Genomic DNA, 19435 nt, shown 5'->3' on the forward strand with positions numbered 1-19435 from the left:
CACGCGTTTGGGGTTATATATTTAACAGGCATGTGGTAGTAAATTCGGTAATAACGATTTAGCGGACACTCCAGGTTAATTGCATTGTTCACAGTTACACAAGTTATTTTTCTGGTTGCTTAATTTTCAGGCACCGCGGCAGACAGCTTACCCAGCGGGGTCCTGTTGCTTAATAAACAGTATGGCTGCCCTCTGTAAATGGAGACACCGGTTAAAACCGGCAGTGTTCTTTCAAAATGCAGTCAGAAGACAGCTGTCAGGTAATGTCTCGGTGTGTAAGGAGTGCATCACATGTTTCTGTAAATGTAAGGTCGTTACAGTTACACGACGGCGTTGTACTGATTTCAGAGATCTGCAGTGCATTCCAATGGTAATGTGAACCGTGGCTCTATAGTTCCAGTTAGTTATTATTTGTTAGTCTCTGTATTACAGTGCGATATTTAAATGTTCGAAGTCCTTTGTAGCATCATTTTAAAAATGTACCTTCTACAGTTTAGTGCTGTTTAATATGGTAAAGGGACAGTACAATAATAGTAGGGATATGGCAAGTGTCCACGTAGCAAAGTCGCATTTACCGAGTAATATAATAATCATAATAATCATAATAGTTGTAAAGTGATCAGGACATACATTGGAGATGCATACTGCTTCTGTACTGTATTTTTTATTTTGTTCAGATAAACATGACTATGATCTTTTGGTTATCGGTGGAGGATCAGGCGGCCTGGCTTGTTCAAAAGAAGGTAAGTCACTGGTTTTAAACTTCAACCTTGTCTTCACTGAAACCTGCTCTGTTTTGCCACTCGCCCACAAGACAGTAGCAAGGGATGGAGATAAGACTCCCAATGCACAGCGGTTTGATCTGTTTAGTTTATTAAGTCACACAGAAGAGAAAAAAACGTAACTGACGTTTTGTATTTCTAATGTACTTTTCTGTGTGATGTTCTGTTTTTCAGCTGCTCAGTTCGGAAAGAAAGTCGCTGTGTTAGATTATGTGGAATCTTCCCCTAAAGGTATACAGCAATGAACCCTACAGCATAGTATGGGGTGCTTTTATGATGGTTCTTTGAAGTGATGAACCCTACAGCATAGTATGGGGTGCTTTTATGATGGTTCTTTGAAGTGACAACTGGTGTTCATTCTGCATGTTAACTTTTCAATCTAGGTACCAAGTGGGGCCTCGGTGGAACCTGTGTGAATGTGGGCTGCATTCCCAAGAAACTGATGCACCAGGCTGCTCTTCTCGGAGGTGCTGTTAAAGATGCCCAGAAGTATGGCTGGAGGATACCCAGCCCAATCACCCACGACTGGTGAGACTCCAGTCATGGCATAGGAGTTCGGTGTGCCCCCTCGAATCGACACAAACACCGGGAAACAAGTAACAAAACAAAAGAGCAAAGACAGTCAGGAGTAGTTGTTCTTGCACAAGCATCATTATTATTATTGTTATTATTATTATTACTTCTTAAAGATAACAGTAATTATTTAGTTGGAATTTCTCAGTTGTAAAACTAACACACAGTTAAGATGCAGTCCATGAACTTCATCAATGGGCTAAAAAAAATGCAGACAACTACTGTGCTGTTCCTCCATTAACTTGACTTCTTCCAGCTGCAGAGGCAGTCGATTTCTGCAGTGCAGATCACTGGAGGCCTCCTGTCCAAGGTAGCTTTCTTAGCACCATCTGCTGGAGACTTATTGCAACACGATGGAGTGAAAATGGAGCAGCAGCAAAAGGGTGTTTGTTTGATTCACTGTGCAGTATCATGCAGTAACGTTACAATACTAAGGTTAGGTCAGATGAGATTCGACATCTTGTGTCTGCACAGATTTACAGTTACAGAGCAAAGACTTGAACTCAGTGTTCCAGCTTTGGGCTAGACTACGTTGGTCAAACAGGACATGACTGGTCATTTTTATTGAATTTCAGGTTGACCATGGCACCAGCCGTTCAGGACTACATCAGGTCCCTGAACTGGGGGCACAGAGTCCAGCTGCAGGACAAGTGAGTGTGAGATCTGCTCAGTCAACCACCTGTTCAGGAGGCTCTGCATCCCAGTCTTGTGGGTCAAATAATATCTATCTATCTATCTATCTATCTGTCTATCTATCTATCTGTCTATCTATCTATCTGTCTATCTGTCTGTCTATCTATCTGTCTATCTATCTAATCTCGGTAATAACAAAGCACAGTTTGCCATGCTGTACCAAAATTGTATAATTAACAAATGGGGTTGATTTGCGGTTTAGCAGTGTTGGCAGTACAGTACAGTATTAGGGTCCTTCGTTAATTCAGAGTTTCAATATTGAATGAATTAATTCTGTGATTTAAGTCAGGTAGCGGAAAAACGAGGGAGTACTGAAGTTGTTTTTATAGTGCCGAAAAAAATTCTGCATTATACTGTACATGCACACGCCATTATAAAAAAGGATTTGATCTTGGTGGAAACAACTGAATAATGTGTTGCTTACTGTATGTATAGGTTAAATAACTGACCGCAGCACTTTCAAACATACCATATAGCCTTTATGAACTGTAGTGTAACTGTGTGCAAAACAAAATGTTTTTCCTTCTTCTAGTAATGTCTACTGGGAGTTTTTGTCTGCAGCATTTTGATTTTAAAACAGTTTTGATCCATAACAAGAGCACCGCTCTCTCACTCTTTCTCTCTCTCTCTCTCTCTCTCTCCAGTTTTGTGTTTGCATGTAGATCAGTATCGTCTTTCATTCTTTATTGTGTAGAACCTGTACACAATAGGGAAAAACCTGTCAGTGCAACGGGATGATCAGATCCTACAGTGAGCACTTTACTGGAAGCAAACTGAATTGCTGCAGGGTAAACAGGTGCTGAAATAGCAAGTACAGTATCTACAGGAACCATGTAAATGTAGCTACACTAAGAACTGTTATGTCAAAGCTATTGTCCTGTATATTATTTGAGGTAATGAGAAAGGAAGAATGTCAGTACTGTTAATGTCAGGCATCTTTACTGAAGCGTAATAAAGTTTCCTGCAGCTATGGGTTATTCCAGTGACAGATCACACAACAGGTTTTCACTCCCCAACTTTTTAATCAACCTTTTATTTGTGCGAGAGACTTCTGCTAGGTGAAATTGGGTGTTAAAAGCAAAGTCTAGGGAAACACGGTATTGTGTTTATATAATTGTTTTTTTTGTTTTTTTGTTTTTTACAGAAAAGTAAAGTATTTGAACCTCAAAGGCAGCCTGATGGATGGACACACTGTCAGGGCAGTGTCAAAAACTGGCAAAGAGGTAAGAAGGATATCCAATACTGCCCTGACAAATCTGTGAATCTGTTTTTAAATCAGACTCTCCGTTCTCCAGACACCTGTTACCTCACATCGTCCTGCAGTACTGTATTTAAAATAAAAAAAAAACAAAAAACAAAAAAAAACGAAAACACCAGAGGGCTCATTGAATTCAGAAGCCTACCTGACACCATGGTATCCATTCCTTTAATATGTAATGTTTGAGTGTTGTCGGGTGATACTGCTGTAAGTGTATTCCGTACCAGATTTTGATGCTTCTGCTGTCAAATCTATACAGGAAAATGTACAGTCAAACATCAGTGAGCCAAAGTAATAATAGAATAGTAGTGTTTAGGAACCGGTGGAATGAGATCCGCATCTGAATCCCTTTGCATGCAATCATTTGTAGAGTGTTTACAGTGGTGCACTACAGGATAGGCTTTTGGAAGCCTACAGTACCCAAGCAATTAACCAACATAATGTTCATTTAGCTGCAACTTTTATATTTTCAGCATGTGTCATTTGGAGTTGAGAAGCAGGCTACCCCAAGCTGACCCAGTGTATTGCTCATTAAATGTAAACTGAATTTAAATTACAGTGGTTTCTTTAGAAGGGTTACATCTCGGTATTGACTTTGCTCAGTATATTGAATCGGTATAATTGAATCAGATGGTGTGATGTCTGTTCTGTGCAGTTTTTTTTTTTTTTTTTTTCGTGTGTTTGTTTTCACTGTGCTCAGTGAATTAAATTAACACGGCTGGTATGTTTATCTGCAGTCTGTCTTTACTGCTGGGAATATTGTGATTGCAACTGGAGGACGGCCAAAGTACCCCACACATGTGAGTCTCCAGCAAAGCCCTCTCTTGTTTAACTGTGATAACAATACGTTCCATACTGTACACACATTTCCATTTTATAAAGGGTGACCTTCAATGCATTCTGACAATTGCCTTACAAATGAATGAATACATTTCTTCTAAGTAAAATATGAAGGAAGTTTTCCTAATACTGAGTATTATTCAAAGCACCCTGCAGACAGTGAGTCAGACACTAGACCCCATTGTTTGAATGTGCGTTCCAGATTCCTGGATCATTGGAATACGGAATTTCAAGCGATGACATTTTCTGGTTGAAAGAATCACCTGGAAAAACGTGAGTAAAGACTTTGCTCCAATGCAATCTGACATGTGCATATTTTCTTTTGAAAAGTGAATATGACCACTTCATTGGTAAGTGGGTATACAATAACATCACATACCCAGTGAACAGAAACGTTGTAGGCGTCCTGTATAAGGTATAATCACTGTTTATTTTTCAGCTTGGCTTGCATTGTGTAGGCAGTGAATGCAGGGCTGATGAAGCTGTTTGATAGTGTTGCATCGCAGCACAGTAACTGCTGCTTACAGAAATGCAGATGCTGCAGTATATGGTGCATTGATTGCTGTAGCTCAGAGCTGACCACTTGGCGGCAGTATATATTCATTATTCTTGCAGCACTAACTTTTTTTTTTTTTTTTTTGGCTAGAGGTTGTAGTGTAATAGATTATTAGGACTTGTCCATCATTTTATTTTATTTATTTTTTCAAATCTGCTGTCTTTGACATAGATGGTACTGGATGGATAGCAGCTGATGGAGAGTTTGACAAGCTGGCTTCCAAGCATCCTTACTAATATCCCCTGCAGCAATTTAAAACTGCTGCACACCCAAGAGAGTGATCTGTAACTCCGGGGCGGAGCCACTTCACCGCACACCTGAGTCTGAGCAGTGCAGGAATTCTTTCAGAGTGTGTGCTGAGGTGGGAGCAGCCCACAGACTGAGAGCTGGGGGTTCAGCTACCTTAACAGTTAAGTCAGTGCTGGAATACTGCACAGCCCGCAGTGCATTTACTCGTCAGTGCTTCAGTAAGGGTTCTCCATACAACTGGAGGGTTGTGGTCTGTTTTAACCCATTAAAAACAGGCTGTTTCTGTCTGTCCCGTCGTTATCATTCACTTCTTAACAAAAGCATGACCAGTAATAAATCTATCTGACAAAAACAACCCCGTCCACAACAGTTAGAGGGAGTCTTGTCAACCCTTTACATAAATGAACCTGTTGGAGCCTCCTCCTGGTTACTTTGACTTGATGAGCCAGACCTCTGTAGCTTGCAGCTAGGAGAAATAATTGAAAAAACAAACTACTGAACAGAACAAATTGGTTTGTTCTTTCTTGCCAAAAATGCAAACCATTTGTCAGTCTCCCGAATGCTTTGTCTGTCCTAACAAGATCATTTCTTCTTCCATATTGCTAAATATATTCTGTGTTTCCATATTGATTGGTTCACTGCAGAATAGAATTGAAAACCAGTTCAACGGGATCTCAAATAAATTATTTTAAAAGTAACACTTATTGCAGAGTTGAGAACAGATATTCATATTAAATGAACTCAAAACATAGTATGTGTTAATTCTGGTTTTAAAGGTAATGGCTAAAAAAAATAAAGCTCATGCTTGCAAGATTTATAACTGTGAAATGTGTCCTTTTCCAAGACCTCTTTTGTCCACTGGACTTTGAGTGCAAGTTGTAACAGTGTATTAAGGGAGTATAATGTTTACCCGTCACATTCCTGAGTCTTAGTCTAAATAAAGCCTGCGGGGGCTACAGTAGCGTTGCTGTGCTTGTTCACTCGGTGCCAGAGAGGATCTGTGGAAAGTGCCATTAATGAGTCTGGAGGCACCGATCAGGGTCAGCCAAACAGGAGGGCACAGTCCTGCATACTGAGCTCCCTCTGGAAACTGGGACTGAGGGAGTTTCAGTGTCTGGGCTGTCATCACAGCTCCCTGTGTACCAGATAACATTCGCTAGGGCTGGAGGAGATGCGAAATTCATTAAGTACTCGAGAACCAAATCCTCTGCACGTTGTAGCTGTCCCTGACCCATGTGGAATATGTGAGCCCTCTCTGATAACAGGGAGTGGACCAGGTCCCTGTTTTATCAACTGTTCTGTTCTGTTAACTGCAGCATGTTTTATTTTATTTTTTATCGAACATGTAATGGATGGTGGCTTGCCTGATGTACTGTAATGAAAACTGTTTTTTGAAGTGCAGAAAGATTTTGTTAGTTGTAGCCACTCTGCCTGGGAACAGATTTACAGATCCCTGTTTTTTTTGTTTTTTTTTTAACAAAACCAGTTTCTATTCGTAAGCCTGGCTGTGTCTATATAAATAGTGTACAGTGCTCAAAAGTAGCTAAAAGTCCACGCCCTCCCGCCCTGTCTAATCCCCTAATCCCCTAATCCCGCTGACAGTAGATGTTAAGTACAGCTGTACATTAGTTGCAAGCTGGGGGTGCTTGTATGAAATGTGCCTGCTTTGTTCGAGTGAATGACTGCACGGCACTTACCTGTCAAGGTGAACTGAAGGGAAAGCTGAAGTGCAGCAGCATTCCCTGCTGGAGGGAAAGGAGCTGGAAAGGCTGGTCTTGGCCTGCGATATGTACCGTGCATTGAGACTGGGATATAGCGTTTAGCAGCTGCAGGGATTAGCAGTGACATTACAATGATGTATCCTAGCAGCACCTTATCTTTCAGATGGATTAAAGGAATGATTTACCGAGGCCACACACACACACACACACACACACACACACACATCTCCTGCTCTAGTCTTTCCTTTCGCTGTGAATGAAAAGGGCAATTCTGTATCATTTACAAGGGAGCATTTTGTTGCAGGGATCATGTGGCAGGAGATGTGCTCTATTTAGGCTGTATATAGAAACAAAATCAATGTACAGTACAGTTACCCTCTAAAGGACAAGCTAAAATGACACACAGGTTTTTGTTGTGGTAATGTTCCCAATCAAACATTTTGTGGTTGTTTTTTTAAGTTTTTTTAACTGTTTTCCTACAAAAGTTGTGCAAGTTTCATTTGCAGATAATTTTTCCAGATATTAAGTTTTGCTAGTTCAACAGACACAACTATATTGTATGTATTTATTTTATTTATTTTTTCTTTTATTTCTCTTCTCTTTAGGTTGGTTGTTGGTGCCAGCTGTATCCTTAAAAACATGCTGCAGTACATATACTTGCGTTTGGTCCCATCTGCATGGGAAAACTGTGACTCTGATCCTGTCTTGGTCGTTGGTTTTAGTTTTTAACCCTCTCGGAGGACTGGGTGAGTTTTCACTCACTGAATTATCAGAGCAGCTGGGGAGATTTCAAAGGGGTGGTTTGCCCTGAAGGAGAGAATTCTTCCTTTCCTCTTGTCAACCTGCAGCACTGACCGGCTCTGGTTGCATCCGAGCCTGCATTGAGAAAGGTAGTATCACAAGATCAGTGTTGTAAGGGTCTCCAGGACCCGCACACGTGGCTTAAAGGGATCCTTAGTATGGGCTTCAAATACCCGAGTACAGTTCTTGTTTTGTAGATGCTCCTATTTTGTATTTATTTTTTGTTTCATTTAGAGTGCCCAGTTATTTGACTCCTGTTTTTCTTTACTATGTCTAGTTCCGCTCCCTCTTGCTGGAATGCTGTAGTTAGTAAGCCTGGAAAGTCATATTGTAAGCGTACAGTAATAATAATAAAGGTATTGCAACTCGCTCTCTTCCTTGACGTGCCGGTTTGCAAGATGTTGCCCTTGAGTGCGCTGGCTTTCTCACAGGCATCGGTTTGGACACCTCGGTGATGGTGAGGAGCATTCCACTGCGAGGATTCGATCAGGTGTTTCTTTCATTATTAAACAACTTCTGTGTCAAACCTCACCCTGTGTGTAGAGATCCTGGTTGGGATTCCCACTGTAGTGTGCAGTGAATATCACGCAAGTGTGTGTGTGTGTGTGTGTGTGTAATTAGCCTACAGCTCCTCAGGCTCCTAGTAGCTGTAATTTCAGTATCCTCTAAGGCAGTGGTTCTCAACCCCAGTCCACAGGGACCCCTGTGCCTTCTGGTTTTTGTTAAAACTGAGCTCTCAGTTACTTAACTAAACCCTTAATTGAACTAATAATTTGCTTAATTAGACCTTTTTAATCGTTCTCAGCTCCTAATAAGTTGCAGATTTTAAGTTACTTGCACAATTTTACAATTAACTTAATCTCCAACTCTTTAAGAGCTGAAAACAATTAAGAAGCCTTATTTAAGCTAATTGTTGGTTCAATTAAGGGTTTAGTTAAGTAATTGAGAGCTCAGTTGAAAATGAAAACCAGAACACACAAGGGTCCCCGTGGACCGGGGTTGAGAAACACTGCTCTAAGAAACCGATCCATTATCTACTCATAGTGAATGCTGTCTCTGCACGCTTCTGAAACGGTATGTTTTTGGCTGATTTAGTGGTTCCTTTTCCAGCTCCAGGGAGAGGTAGCAGGTTACTTGGTGTATATTTATAGAGTAATGGTCTCCATTGCATGCTTGAGATGGGTGACACTGACATTATGCTGCTGGGCAGGCTCAGATCACAGCTCCGTCTCTCCACCATGAGAATGAGTTGCTTTCAAACTATAGGAAACACACTCAGCCAGCCTGTTTCACAAGACAGAAGCAAGGGCTCAAGTACAATTAGCACTTAGTCTCTAGTCAAAGTCACTAAGAATTCTGCCCTGCAAGACCCAAGAACTGCAATAGCAAGTTTTACACCTAATGCAATCTTATAATTGGTTTCTACAAAAGGGCTTTAACTTGATCTTTTGTCTGAGCCTGGCAGTATTGCCGCAGCAGGGGCTTTCTTCACAAACCCCAATGTTTAACTGCCCGGGGCTGTGTGGTGGGTTTGGGTGTTTGGTACCCTGCTTACAAGCCTTGCAATGATTTCTGTTTATCAAATGTGTTTGTTTTTCTTGTGCTGATTAGAATTGATGATAGTGCCCAGGTCAGTTATGGGTAAGTTGTCACAATGTAATAATTTGGAGCTTGAACCCTGAAGTATGTGTTAACTCTGCTAATTTTGGTCTTGTATCTCTTGCAGCAAATTGCCTGCCTAGTGACGGATTACATGGGGTCTTATGGTACCAAGTTCCACTGGAAATGCAGCCCTTCCAAAGTTGAAAAGCTGGAGACGGGGCGCCTGCTGGTCTCCTGGACAGACCTGGACTCTGGTAAAGAGGACCAGGATACCTTTGATACAGTGCTGTGGGCAGTAGGTAAGGACGATGTGCACTAAACCGTTTTACCAGCGAGTCGTGACTTTCTGTATCGCAGCGTAATAGAGCCACGTATCGTGACACATGAGCGAAAGCTCATTTGTAGGTAAGATTAGTGGTGAAGCACTGCTGCAGTATGGTCACTGCTCATGGAGTCAGGTGCAGCGTGGAGGGGCGAATTCACTTCACACATCACTGGCATCCCACAATACTTTTCTGGGACACTGCTTCGTCAGCAGGGAGAACAAATATCAAAATCAAAAACAAGGCAGTAAAATGACATGATGGAAATAAAAAGGGAAGTTTGAAATTGACATGCTGGAGAGCAGGCTTTCTCCATCAGGAAGTGCCAGTGCAGCGGGATGCTGAATTCCCTCTTTTGTTCTCTCTGTGTGGATTTCCTGAAGAAGGCTCCAGCAGCGGAAATGAGGATTTCAATCGCTCCTTTCTTTTTTTTTTTGTTTTTTTTTCACTTTGTATTGCCAATGTTGCTTTTGTTCTGTTTTGATGTCCTGATTTTTAAAGGAACAAAGACATGCCGCTTTTTTTTTGTGCGTGTCAAAAGCATTTTAAAAGTGTTTGAATTTCTAAATCTGCCTTTCGCTTTTTGGAACAAATCAATGCCTGTGTTTCTTTGTTTGTAACTTCGATATAGGGGCTTGAAGTGAAATGTTTGTTGGCGTGTCAGTCTTGCCGTTCATCCTTGACTGCTGTACTCGCATGGTGCTAGCTGGACTCACACTCTGGCTCTGTGCAAGTAATACTGTAGAGTTTCTGCAGACGCAGTTCATTCACTCATACGTTTGAGATTCTGTAAGTCATGCGCGTACCTCTAGGTGTATTGGAGCAGTGTAACAGCAAAGGGATTTCATAGTTTCATTAAGTCTAAAGATTATGTTAAGCATTGACTGGTTATTTGATAAAGAAGTGTTCTGTGCTCGCATTGTGTTTTCTTACTGCGGATCGTAGACTGGAATGTAAATGTATAGTTCAGTGGAGAGTTGCGTGGGGTTGAAGTGAATCATTCTATTCCCTTTCCTCTCTCTTTTAATCTGGTTCGAGCCAGAGCGCTGAAAGACGGTTTCTTCCTCGAAGCGTACAGCTGAATGCTTGTTATGATTAAGCAGCCTTTGTACTTTTGTATTTCACGTTGATTTGATGAAAAGTGGGCTGCTGTTTCACAATAGCAGCAGTATCCAGGGCAGTCTGGAATCCTCTCTTATATTCACCCTGGAATTCATTCTCCACCGCCAGGGGTGCATTCCCAATGGCTGATTGGCGTGTTGGGTTCTGATTCATTATTTCTCTTTACACCAGCTCGCCCACGTCGGGTCCCTTGGATAATAGGTTAGGAAACGGAGCAGTATTGAGGATTTCCTGTCTGCCAGGTCTCCCAATTAAAATGCTGACCAGAATCCCCACCATCTTCTCCCCCCCGCTCTTCCCAGTCCCACAGGCAGGATTGCTTAGTCTACGAGGAAGATTGTTGTATTTATTTATTTGTTCAGGGTGTATCCAGCTGGCACTAACGCCCCGTTTCCAAGGATGCTGCCAGTGGAAGCAGAAGTGGCAAAGAGAAATTGCACACTGATAAAATGAACTATGTGTATTTAAAAAAAAAAAAAATAGGACCAGATGCACAATTTTATGAAAAAAATATATATATATATTATTTCGTTTTTGGTTGGAGTGGGGGTGAAAATGTGAGAAGACCAAAAGCTTATTAAATCAAGTATATGTTATTGGATAGCTATTGGGTAGCCTACAAAGTTAACTAATGGGCAGCGTTGTTGCAAATACACCTTGGCATGCAAAACACCGAGTATGTCGGCGATGACTGAACAAGATCAATATCTGACCGACTCGCCTGTGTACAGTACTGCATAGGTCGGTCAGTCAGTCAGTATCATCTTGGATTGAAAACGGCCCATACTAACCCTCCTCAGTTAGCTGGTAACACCAGCAGCTTTAAGGAAGGGTGTGCAGGTTACAATAGACTGCCAGCTCCAAGCTGATCTCTTAACCATATGACAGGAAGATATCAAACTGAAACTTGAACCAGCTTCACAATAACCGGCTGTTAATTATTTGTGTTTTGATGCCTTTTATGTAGTCGCTCGCGGTCTGTACGCAACGCTTAAAAACCCAAGGGGCTGATTTACTGCATGCCTCTGGGTTTTGTCATAGCGAGCAGACAGGAATGGTTTAAGTCTGCAGAGCAGTTTGCGCAAATAGATTTGTATTGCGCCTCTTTAGAAAGTAAAGTATTGTATTGCGAGGACTGAGGATTAAGCAGAACATTCTGACAAAGACTTAGCTTAATAATGACAATTTGAAGTAACCGCCTTAGGTATGTTTTGAAGAAATGATCTCATTGTGGAGTGTTACAACATCGTAGCAGTACATTTGAAACACTTGCATTTCCTTTACTTGGTTAATATTTTGCATTTATTTTACACCTGTTTCATACAGTCCACGCATAATCAGTATGTATCTGTGCTACAGGAACAAGAGCAAGTACCCACCCCTGCCCCATTCCAATTTAAATGAACACTCCATGTGCAAGAGCAAGTACCCCTTCCCCTCCCCCTCCCCATTCCAATCCAAATGAACACTCCATGTGCAAGAGCAAGTACCCACCCCTGCCCCATTCAAATCTAACTGAACACTCCATGTGCAAGAGCAAGTACCCACCCCTGCCCCATTCCAATCTAAATGAACACTCCATGTGCAAGAGCAAGTACCACTTCCCCTCCCCATTCCAATCCAAATGAACACTCCATGTGCAAGAGCAAGTACCCCATTCCAATCTAAATGAACACTCCATGTGCAAGAGCAAGTACCCCATTCCAATCTAAATGAACACTCCATGTGCAAGAGCAAGTACCCCATTCCAATCTAAATGAACACTCCATGTGCAAGTACAAGTACCCACCCCTGCCCCATTCCAATCTCATGTGCAAGAGCAAGTACCCACCCCCCTCCCCATTCCAATCTAAATGAACACTCCATGTGCAAAGTGTCCAGCTCTCACAATCCAAACACACACACATCAGGAGGAAGTTGTTTCATGGCTCAGCCAAGATAAGGTCCCCTCGTTTTATTATTTTTGGAGCACGATAGCATCAGTGGCTGTGCTGCAAAGGGGCTTGAGGAGGGGGGTTTAGATAGATATTTTAGAGGGGGGGGGAGAAGAGTAACAGTAGACTGAAATCTCCTGCAAGCCCAACAGGAGAGGGAGACAGACAGACAGACAGACAGATCGTCTTGTGTCGACAGCTTCACCCAGCCCCCCCAGAGGAAGTACGGTAGAGGCAGATGAAAATGTATCCACAGAAAGGCTCCCACAGGCATCGTGACGTGACACGCTGGGAGCAGATGGTAGCTGCACAGTGGAATGATTCATATAAATGTTTACTGATAATGAGATCTGTGTTGAAAAGACAGGCTTTACTTTGTTTCCGAGCTCCTTAAGTCTGTGTTAACATAAAATATGTTGTATCTGGAAATTCAGGAGTCGGGAAAATTTGAAAATGTTTGCTACCGTACAGTGTACTTTTAAATTGAGTTTGTTATGAGCAAATATTGAAATGAGGCTGGTGTCCTATAGTGGTGATCTAATGCAATACAGTAACAAATGAAGCAAACCTCTCAGATGCCCAACGTGAAGATTTCCCAAGGGGTTTGCATGTGAGAAGCCCTGTCTGAGCTCCCATTTCTTCAGCCCGGCTCTTAAACACATTCAAACAGCACTTACACTTGAACAGATTTTAACAGTGCTTATGCAGTTCCATTTCCTAACGTACAGAACATTTCAGTTCAGTGACCCAGCATAGACCCACAGCTTCTATATAGTCCCATCTAGGACTGTTCTAGGTTACATGTTTTCATTTCTTCTATTTTAAATGCTGTTTCAGCATCCTGGCTAATGTAATTTAAATCGTGAATTGATTATACTGTAGTAAGTGCACTGGGTATATGAATTAAATATGAGGGAGTTATTTTCAGTTAAATTACGTATGCTTTGTAAATCTCTGTTTATTAAATAATCGTTTTGTGCACGTTTTAATTACCTGAGCTAAATAGAAGAGAACTGAAACAAAAGAGAAACAGATTTATACTTACAAAATGACTGAAAAACAAATCTATAACATGTACCTAATTAGCCTGTCGATTTAAAAAAAAAAAAAAAAAAAAGTTTAACAAGTGATGTGGATGTGTATTAATTCATTTAATTGTACATTTTCAGGCAGGACCCCAGAAACGAGAGCCCTCAATCTGGAAAAAGTGGGAGTGAAAATGAACAGAGAAACTGGGAAGATTATCGTCTCTGCCGACGAAGCAACGTCCGTTCCTCACATCTACGCTATCGGAGATATCGCAGAGGTGAGTCCTGATCACTGTGCACTTGAGGAGTGAGGTGTGCTGCAGGGAGTGTGTCCCGGAAGAACAGTGAAACGAGCTTGTAGGTCTCAGCAGCCAAGTGGGCTGGATTGAGAGGAAGCTTGCATGGGCCCCGTCTGCACAGTGTCTTTCTGTAGGCTGTGCCATTGCAGTTTTGAAATGCAAAGGACCGCTTTTTAAGAAAACAAAAAAATGAGCCAAATGGAACGTCGGAAATGACAGGTTCGCAAAACTGTAAACGCGAACTGCGGTCTAAATGTTCTGTCTCGTTTGAAATCCTGCCAGCTGTGTTTGACTCCTGAAATACAGATGCGTGAGAAGATAGCAGCTCTCTTGACAGATGAGAAGTGAGAATGACTCTTTGCAATTTAAATACTTTGAGATTTCGTATTCAACAGAAGCATTCCTTCTGAAACAATCAAAGTATGATAAACGCTTGAAGAGCACCTGGGGAAATGTGAGCAAGAGATGCATGTTAATGATCAGACTTGGGTGGCACGGAAAACACTGAACTGTTTCCACTGCTGAGGACTCTGCTCTCACTGAATGTGCTTGTTGATACGTCACTTATTTGATAATTGTACTTGACAGATGGCTACCCTCGTATTTATATTTTAAATGATTAATTAGCCGACAAAACGCAGTTCCCCTATTTGTATTGTAGTCCAGCCAGTGCAAGTTATTTTTAAAAGAAAAAATACGTTTGTAATATCCTTCATAACATGTCAGAAAAGTTGTGTTACAGTCAGATCTCAGGAAGCCCAAATCCTTTTCTTTTCATGATATCTTGTATTTTGACTTGTTGCCTAGCACTGAGTACAAAGCCTTTCTGTTCAAAACAATGGAAGCAACTTTTTAAACAAAATAATTCCCTGAAGAAGCGATTATTCTCTGATCTGATGTAGTACGTTTCCCCTGCTGCCCTCTCCTCTGAGCGACTACGTGCCATGCTGTCACCAAAACCATTCCTCCATGAAAAGAACGAGGAGTGCTGTTCTGCACAGAGCTTGAAAACAAAACCTGTTGCGGTCAACGTGAGCCAACATTTTCATGCTATTTGACGTGTTAATTGCTTTTTCATACTGAAATTCAGTTTGAATATTCATCATTCCTTGCGCTGTATACACTAAAATCAAACCAGCTTCAGTTAGCATCATTGGTGTATGCAAAAACTCCATCAGAGTTCAGGGTCATTTAAAATGTGGTAGAATCATGTGGAGGAAGGTAAATGTGAGTCTGTCCGGTTAATCTTAATGTGTTCACATTTGTTTCAAGAGCCTCAACTGGAGAAGCCAAAGCAAACAAGCTGATGTATATCTGGCTGTAGTGTTAGCCACAGCAATCAACCTGCAGTACTTACTTAATAGCTGCATTAAAACTGAAGCTCAGACTTTAACCTTGGGTTCAGTTTATATCTAGAAGAATTCCAGACAGTCAGCCAGTTCAGAGACCTTGGGTAAAGACATACTGTGTGGTAGATAACATTCAGTAACTAGGTCTGAGTTTTTTTTTAAGTAAGTGGTGTTATTAGTTGTCCTGCATATTTTTGCTTTGCTGTTTTAATTGAAGTGATTTTGTGGTTCTTGTAATTTTAGGGGCGTCCTGAATTGACCCCCACAGCTATCCAAGCAGGCAAACTCCTGGCTCGTCGGCTCTTCGGCAAATCCTCTGAACTGATGGACTACGACTGTGTGAGTAAAAACACTATAAATGCTCACCTGCCGTGTGCTTTTAATTGCTCAGTTAAAGGGCTCCTTATTGTGCAGGGTTTAACTTTAAAAGCGTTTTAATGTTACGTTTATTAAAAACCACTAGGTGGACATAAAGGGACGTGTCAAGAACTAGGAACTTAAAATAATACACACTTTTTTTTTTTCAGTAAAAGAATCCTTGCCATTTAATAGCGTCTTCCAATATGCAAACAAGAAGACATGCCTTATATTGTTAAATATTGTAGCAGTGTTAATAAAAGTGTTATGTCTAAGGCATGTGGGGAGGGGGGTGGGATTCTGATTATTATACCAATAAATGACACGCCTGTGCATCTAGACCACCGGAGTCTGGATTTAGTTTCAGTGCCTGTATTCCAGGTCCCCACCACAGTGTTCACCCCCCTGGAGTACGGCAGCGTGGGGCTGTCTGAAGAGGAGGCAGTCAGAATGCACGGAGAGGACGGCATTGAGGTAGAGCTGGGAGACTGGGAGCCCAGGGATCGTACACAAACTCTGTCAGTTTTGTATTTGGTAGCCGCCAGTAACCACACAAAACCTGCGCTTGCTCTTCTAGCCTGCTTTGGAAGACTCATCAGTGCAACAAGCATACTATTATCTTGGAATGGCCCCAGTCCCTGACATACACTGTATTCAGTAGTTTTGCTATTCTTCTTGTTGTGTGTTTTCTCCAGTAATGAAACGTTTAGCTTTTAGGTTACTGCACTGGATTGGGATTGCACCAGTTGAGTTGCTGAGGTTCTGTTTCTTTATTAACAGTGTCAGTTCTCTGCTGTTACTCCCCCATCTCTGTGCTAACAGTATCCTTTTGTGTGGGTGGCTGCAACACCTGTGGAGAGCAGATTGAAAACACTTTAGAATTCCGTTGTGACTCATCAAGGTGATTGACGTCTGAGCAGGAGGGATGATGGAGCCGCGCTGCATGTGACCACACGCACCCAATAGAGGGTAGCAGTTTTCATGGCTAAGCAGGTTTCTGATCATGAACGATACTGTGCGCCCAGGCCTAGACCTTGTAACTACAGGCCTTTTCAGTAAAAGAAAAGCAGCAGCAGGAAACGATGTCCCTTTACCTCACCTGGCAAGGAGAGACTCCACCACTGAGCCTCCCAACTCTCGTCATTACCAAAGGCACATGTATCATAAATCATATGTGCTATTTCATTTAGCATGGGCTTTAGAATTACTGGTAGTGTTATTTTCTCTTCTCGTTTCTCAGGTTTTTCATGCGTTTTACAAACCGTTAGAGTTCACAGTAGCAGAACGGGATGCCAGTCAGTGCTACATCAAGGTGAGGATTCGCTTCTGCACTGTGTGTAACCCCTTCTGTCTCTGGCTGGAGTGCTTCCCTCTTAACTTTCTTTCCTTTATGTTGTAGATGGTCTGTTTGCGGGAGGGGGCTCAGCGAATCCTTGGGTTCCATTTCACTGGACCAAACGCTGGGGAAGTCACTCAGGGATTTGCCCTTGCGATAAAGTAAGAGAAACAAACCGCCGCTTCCTTCAGGCTTTATAGAGCTCTGCTGCTTAACCCCTCTGTACAGAGTAAGCATTATCACAATCGCAGCCATTCCCAAATTCCAAACTTTCAGTTCCACAAAACTGGGGCAAGTCAAGTACCGACACAGACGGCTGTGGTATATCATACTGATGATGCAGAGATGTGTACAGATGCTGTCATGCCTTTTCCTGTTGCAGGTGTGGTGCCACCTATACCCAACTGATGGCAACCGTGGGCATCCACCCTACCAGTGCTGAAGAAATAATCAAGTTAAACATCACCAAGCGCTCTGGCCTAGACCCCACTGTCACAGGGTGCTGAGGGTAAGCCCTGTCCCTGAACCCAAGAGCTCACAAGAGATGCCCGGACTGACAACTGGGAGGGAGTTCACACTAAAACAAGACAGCCGCTTCAGGTAGTTTCAGCTTTTCAGAATACTGGCTCTGCATTTCTCTACAGCGCCACAGTGTCTGTGCTGTTTACAGATGTTAGACCCAGGGTACAAGACAAGTAATCTCCAAAATGGCATTGAACTTCATTTTACAGAGGCACAACACAAGCTTACTGAGTAGACCCACAGTCATGGTTTTCTGCTTCTAATGCGTTCTGAAACTGTTAATAACTACAGTTTTAGAAAAGAAAAGAGAATTGTGCACTGATATAAATGCAAAGGTTTGAAATATATAGCATATAAAGCTCACCACTGCACGGTTCTCATCTAATATTCTGCAAGCTGCCTAAACTAATCTGTGGGTTCTTCTAAAAAGTATTCCATTTCCCAACCAGAAGGTGGGAGTGTTGCCAAGCATGTTCCTCTCCTGGTTTGCACATAATAGATGCCTGTAAGGTACTGACCGTTAAGAAACGAGAGTCCCATTCGATCTGTCTTTACTTTAAAAAGATTTAACTGGGCATTTCAACAGGAAGTTCTGCAGATTCATATGGCCCGGTCCTTTAAAAGAAGGACTAATTAAACTTGAGATTCCACACTTCATTACTGATGAACCGCTTCTCCAGGACTGGTTTGTTTTAATGAAAAGTGAGCAGGAGGAAGTGAACATTATTGCAAATAATGATCGTCTCCTTCTGATGGGGTTGCCAGCATTCTCTCAACAAAACAAAATTCAAAATACAAAAACTGTATTGCTTTGATGATCACATCAGTCAGCATGTCATGTCCGTTTAGTTCAGTTTGTTTTGGCAACCAGAAAAATAGTGGATATTTTAAGTATTGAGTAGCCTAATAATAATAATAATAATAATCAAGGTCAGTTTGTTAAAATAGATGTTTCAGGACTGAAAATACATACAAAAATACTGTGGAACACACACACACACACACACACACACATATATATATATATATATATATATATATGGAAATTTAATTTGTACCAATAAAGAAAAATGCCATGTCTGTGCACTCTGCTTTACTCAAGATATGATAAATTGCATTGTTTTAAATTATGTGATTTTAAATGAATAAATAAAACAAATTGGTTTCTCAGGGGTCAAAACTGACTTAGGAAAATGTTCAAACTGGGAAGGAAATGCCTGTTTCTATTTATGCACTCTGATCTAAGCTCACTGATTAATGATCCAGTCAGGAACAGTGAGAAAAGCTTTGGAGGGTTTGCTACCTACTTTATTTGTACCTTTGGCTGGAGTCACAAATCTTTCCCCTTCTCTCCTCCCAGTCCAGCGGCTCTTGTTTGCTTTATTCAGGGATGGAGTGATGACAGAATAACCCAGACCTCCTGAGCTTGTTTATCATGCGCACTTTGTTATGAAAGGACTGTAAGGCTGCGGGGATGGAAACAATGTATCGTTTGTACACAAGCCGTCCTCATCGTGGCAGAGATGTAGCACAAGCAGTGTATAAGTAAAGTCGCACGCAGATCCTTCCTGTACTCGATGTTTGTAGAGGAGTGAGTGCTTTGACCATGGTTCAGGTACTGCTCAGTAGTGTTGTACAGGTCAGGGTAATGACAGGGGTGCTGGCCAGTGACGACTTGTGCTTCAACCCAAACTGGGCTGGACAGGTCTGATGACAACGAGCACCCCAGCCAAATGCATTGAAATGAATGTTTGTCTTTCAGATGTATTGTAATATATATTTCTTTGGTAATTAAAAATTCAATAAAAATCTATCTTTCACAGAAAGCGTGCTTTTTTTTGTCTTCCTTCCAATACTTTTGCTCCATACAGCTTGAAAACAGAAGAATGTTTTTTTGTTTTTGTTAGAGCACACAAATATCCACTATTTTAAAAGAAAGAAACAAACCATCAACGCATCCTGGGTTAGATTATCAAAGCTATCCACTACAAATTGTCATTGGCTCTTTTTTTTGTTTTTCCAGGCATTTGCATTTCTTAAAAGAATTCACAAGCCCCAAAGTTAAGAGTCTGAGCTGTTTATTTCTGGGT

General features: G+C 41.6%; 1 protein-coding gene across 1 annotated transcript; it reads left to right on the plus strand.

Annotated features, from left to right (window-relative positions):
- Nucleotides 1-137: 137 nt before the first annotated feature.
- On the plus strand, nt 138-19171 carry LOC117428370 (thioredoxin reductase 2, mitochondrial-like). Its single transcript, XM_058994165.1, has 17 exons — nt 138-260; nt 678-743; nt 957-1013; nt 1166-1310; nt 1931-2005; nt 3193-3271; nt 4044-4106; nt 4349-4419; nt 7278-7297; nt 7872-7963; nt 9200-9374; nt 13624-13760; nt 15374-15469; nt 15869-15961; nt 16728-16799; nt 16887-16984; nt 17206-19171. Exons 1-17 carry the CDS (start codon nt 182-184, stop codon nt 17327-17329), a joined length of 1542 nt encoding a protein of 513 aa, XP_058850148.1. The 5' UTR covers nt 138-181; the 3' UTR covers nt 17330-19171.
- The last annotated feature ends 264 nt before the right edge of the window (nt 19172-19435 follow it).

Source organism: Acipenser ruthenus, chromosome 21, assembly GCF_902713425.1.
Source record: "Acipenser ruthenus chromosome 21, fAciRut3.2 maternal haplotype, whole genome shotgun sequence".
Taxonomy (NCBI): Eukaryota; Metazoa; Chordata; class Actinopteri; order Acipenseriformes; family Acipenseridae; genus Acipenser; species Acipenser ruthenus.